The 4,028-nt window shown below is 52.9% G+C and overlaps 1 protein-coding gene across 1 annotated transcript in view; it reads left to right on the forward strand.

Moving 5' to 3' along the window:
* NCSTN (nicastrin) overlaps positions 1-4,028 on the forward strand; it is a 24,634-nt gene that overhangs the window by 17,542 nt on the left and 3,064 nt on the right. The window contains exons 13-16 of the mRNA XM_014957333.1: positions 269-364; positions 2,710-2,800; positions 2,929-3,080; positions 3,758-3,970. Of these exons, the coding sequence (XP_014812819.1) occupies positions 269-364; positions 2,710-2,800; positions 2,929-3,080; positions 3,758-3,970 (552 nt within the window). The remainder of the gene's footprint in view (positions 1-268; positions 365-2,709; positions 2,801-2,928; positions 3,081-3,757; positions 3,971-4,028) is intronic.

The raw sequence follows: 4,028 nt of genomic DNA on the forward strand, positions 1-4,028 counted from the left end.
TTATTTTGCATTTTCTTTAGCTTTTTTTTTATCCAGGGTGGATGGGGGCTTTGGGAGGAGGGGCAGAGAGAAGGTGGGGGGAAAAGCTGTTTCCAAAGAAGGCAGAAAGAAGGTGGGAGCTCTTTGTACAGGGACAAAAGAGACGGGCACTCAAATGCTAGCAGGATGGAAGGGGTTTTGATGGATGTGTGGGTTCTGGCTGGCTCTCCTTGCTTGTTTTTGCTGGATCTGCCCGTCTTGATTAACAGGGAGCTCTCTTCCTTTGCAGTCCTTGGCAGAAGTCTCCACAGTGGTCGCCCGTGCTCTCTACCGGCTCGCGGGGGGAGCCAACGACACCTCTGCTATTCAGGCAGATCCAAAAACGGTACGAGCAGATGGAATTGAGGCCCTGGCATCTCCGATGAGCCCCTCACGTCCTTCCCTTCTGTCTCTGTTTATATGTGTTTACACAGCATGCTGTCCTGTCTGCCTCCGCGAGGGCTCTGCCTGGGCCCCCCCCCCCTTCTCCTTTTCCCCACCACAGCTGAATGAAAATCACCCCAGAGGTGATTGTCCCCCTGGACTGGGCACTGGTGAGGCCTCACCTCGAGTGCTGTGTCCAGTTTTGGGCCCCCCACCATAAAAAAGACATCGAGGGGCTGGAGCGGGTCCAGAGAAGGGCGACAAAGCTGGTGAGGGGTCTGGAGAATAAGTCTGATGAGGAGAGGCTGAGGGAGCTGGGGGTGTTCAGCCTGGAGAAGAGGAGGCTGAGGGGAGACCTTCTTGCTCTCTCCAACTCCCTGAAAGGAGGGTGTAGAGAGGTGGGGGTCGGTCTCTTCTCTCAAGTCACAGGTGACAGGACAAGAGGAAATGGCCTCAAGTTGCCCCAGGGGAGGTTCAGGCTGGATATTAGGAAACATTTTTTCACTGAAAGGGTTCTCAGCCCTTGGAATGGGCTGCCCAGGGAGGGGGTTGAGGCCCCATCCCTGGAGGTGTTCAAAAGCCGGGTTGATGTGGTGCTGGGAGGTCTGGTTTAGTGATGGTGATGCTTCTTGTTTGTTGTGGGGGTGTCTATTTTTGTCAGTTGGGTTGACGGTTGGACAAGATGATCTTGAAGGTCCCTTCCAACCTAGAAGATTCTGGGATTCTGTGAAAAACCCTTCTCTGGTTCCTTTCCTCTCCATCTTGGGGCAGACATTAAGCTTCACGAGGCCTTTACGAAATAGAGCTCCTTTTATCCTCCTTCTGCAAAGCAGAAGAGGAAGCTGAGGTGAAACAGCGATGTGTGCGCTGCAGGGATAGGCTAAGGAGTCAGTGGAGCTGGAATCTAAGCCAATTTTCACATTTTGGTCCTGAATTCTATACAGTTGTGACATATAGTCATTCCTTTGCTGTTCTCTTGGCCCTCGTAGTGGGAAACATCTGTCAGCCAAGTAATCTTGAGAGAGCTATAGCTGGGAAGATCCCGTTTGTATAGATCTCTGCTCTTTCACTGAATTTCACTGAATTTCAGAGTTGGAAGGGACCATAGAGATCATCTAGTCCAACTCCCCTGCTGAAGCAGGATTGCCTAGAGCTTGTCAGAGCATGTTACTCAGGAGCATCCAGGCGGGTCTTGAAAATCTCCAAGGAAGGGGACTCCACCCCCTCCCTGGGCAGCCTGTCCCAGGGCTCTGTCACCCTCACCGTGAAGAAGTTTCTCCTCATATTTGAGTGGAACCTCTTCTGTTCCAACTTGTGCCCGTTGCCCCTCGTCCTCTCACTGGGAACCAGTGAAAAGAGTCTGGCTCCCTCCTCCTTCAACCCTCCCTTGAGATACTTGTAGGCATTGAGAAGGTCTCCCCTCAGCTTTCTCTTCTCCAGACTCAAGAGTCCCAGCTCTCTCAGTCTCTTCTCATCAGGGAGATGCTCCAATCCTTGAATCATCTTTGTTCGCTGGGCTCTTTCCAGTAGTTCCCTGTCCCTCTTGAACTGGGGAGCCCAGAACTGGACGCAGGATTCCAGTTGTGGCCTCCCCAGTGCAGAGCAGAGGGGGAGAATGACTTCCCTTGACCTACTGGCTACACTCTTCCCTCTGCAACCCAAGATACCATTGGCCTCCTGGCCACAAGAGCACACTGTTTGCTCATTGTCATTTTACTGTCCACCAGAACCCCTAGATCTTTCTCTTCAGTAGTTGCCTCTAGCGGGTCCACCCCTAACCTATACTGGTACCTGACATTTTTCTTCCCCAGGTGCAGGACCCTACACTTTTCCCTGTTGAACCTCATGAGGTTCTTCCTCGCCCAGCCCTCCAGCCTGTCCAAGTCTCCCTGGATGGCAGCACAGCCCTCTGGGGTGTCAGCCACCCCTTCCCAGTTTGGTACCATCAGCAAACTGGCTGAGGATACACTCTGTCCCCTCGTCCAGGTCACTGATGAATATATTGAACAGCACGGGCCCAAGTATTGACCCCTGGGGGCCACCACTGGTCACAGGCTTCCAACTTGAACCTGCTCCATTAATCATTACCCTTTGAGTCCTGTCCCACAGCCAGTTCTCAATCCACCTCACTGTCCCCTCATCCAGCCCACGCTGCCTCAGTTTCCCAATGAGGATTTTATGAGAGACAGTGTCAAAAAAGCCTTGTTGAAGTCAAGGTAGATGACATCTGCTGCCCTCCCCTCATCCAACCAACCGGTTATGGCATCATAGAAGGCTTTGTATAAACTGATTTCCATCTCTTCCCAGGTCTCTCGGATGCTGTATGGGTTTCTGATTAAAATGAACAATTCCTGGTTCCAGTCCATCGTTAAACCAGACGTAAAAGGAATTCTGGGTGGTAAGAGCAACGCAGGGAATAGGACCACGGGGATGGGTTTGACCCCATGTGTGACCTGGCAGCTTTCTACAGCGCTGTCTGCTTCTGGCCATCTCCTCCTCAACCCCTTTTCTCTCCCTCTGTTCCAGATGATGTTCCCCAACATTACGTTGCTGTTTCCAGCCCTGTCAACACCACTTATCTTGTCCAGTATGTCCTGGCCAACCTGACGGGCACCGTCGTCAACCTCACCAAGGAAGAGTGTCTGAACCCTGAAAAAACACCCAGCAGCGAGAGAGAAGTAAGTGGCCACCAGAGCAGGATGAGAGGGAAGGACAGATCCATCCAGTTTATGGTTTCTGCTTTTGAGGAAAACTGGTTGGGAATGTTTTCTCTTCCTCCTAATAGCGTGTGGGAGACTCACAGACTGGTGGGGGCTGGAAGGGACCTCTGGAGATCACCCAGTCCCACCCCTTGCCCAAGCAGGGTCACCCCAGAGCAGGTCCCACAGGATCAAATCCAGGAGGGGTTGGAATCTCTCTGGAGAAGGAGCGCCCACACCTTCTTCTTGAGGTTCCACTCAAATCTGCGGAGAAACTTCTTCACGGTGAGGGTGACAGAGCCCTGGGACAGGCTGGGCAGGGAGGGTGTGGAGTCCCCTTCCTTGGAGATTTTCAAGACCCACCTGGATGCTCCTGAGTAACATGCTCTAGCTCTGGGCAATCCTGCTTCAGCAGGGGAGTTGGACTAGATGATCTCTATGGTCCCTTCCAACTCTAAAATTCAGTGAAATTCAGTGAAAACTGGCCCCAGAGCTGCAGCTGGGGTCTCACCAGGGCAGAGCAGAACTGGGAAACTCCCCCAAGGAGGCCTCTTAATGGCCAAGGAGCGGGCAAAAGGATGCCCTTAGAGCGAAAAGGGGCAGTAAAGCCCCTTTCTCTTCAGGTAAGGTCTCTTACCCTCCTGTTTTCTTCACAGATGTATGACTATGCCTGGGTGCAGGGTTCTCTGGACCCCAACTCAACCTCCCGGGTCCCCTACTGCGTCCGGTCAACCGTTCACCTGACCAAAGCCCTGTCTCCTGCCTTCGAGCTGCGGCAGTGGGGATCCACGGAGTACTCCACGTGGACGGAGAGTCGGTGGAAAGAGATCCGTGCCCGAATCTTTCTAGTAGCCAGCAAGGAGCTAGAGGTGAGTTTTGTACATGTCTGAAAGAGAAAAGAAAGGGGGGGGGGGAAAAACCTGTGCG

Source organism: Calidris pugnax, unplaced genomic scaffold, assembly GCF_001431845.1.
Source record: "Calidris pugnax isolate Ruff unplaced genomic scaffold, ASM143184v1 scaffold305, whole genome shotgun sequence".
Classification (NCBI taxonomy): domain Eukaryota; kingdom Metazoa; phylum Chordata; class Aves; order Charadriiformes; family Scolopacidae; genus Calidris; species Calidris pugnax.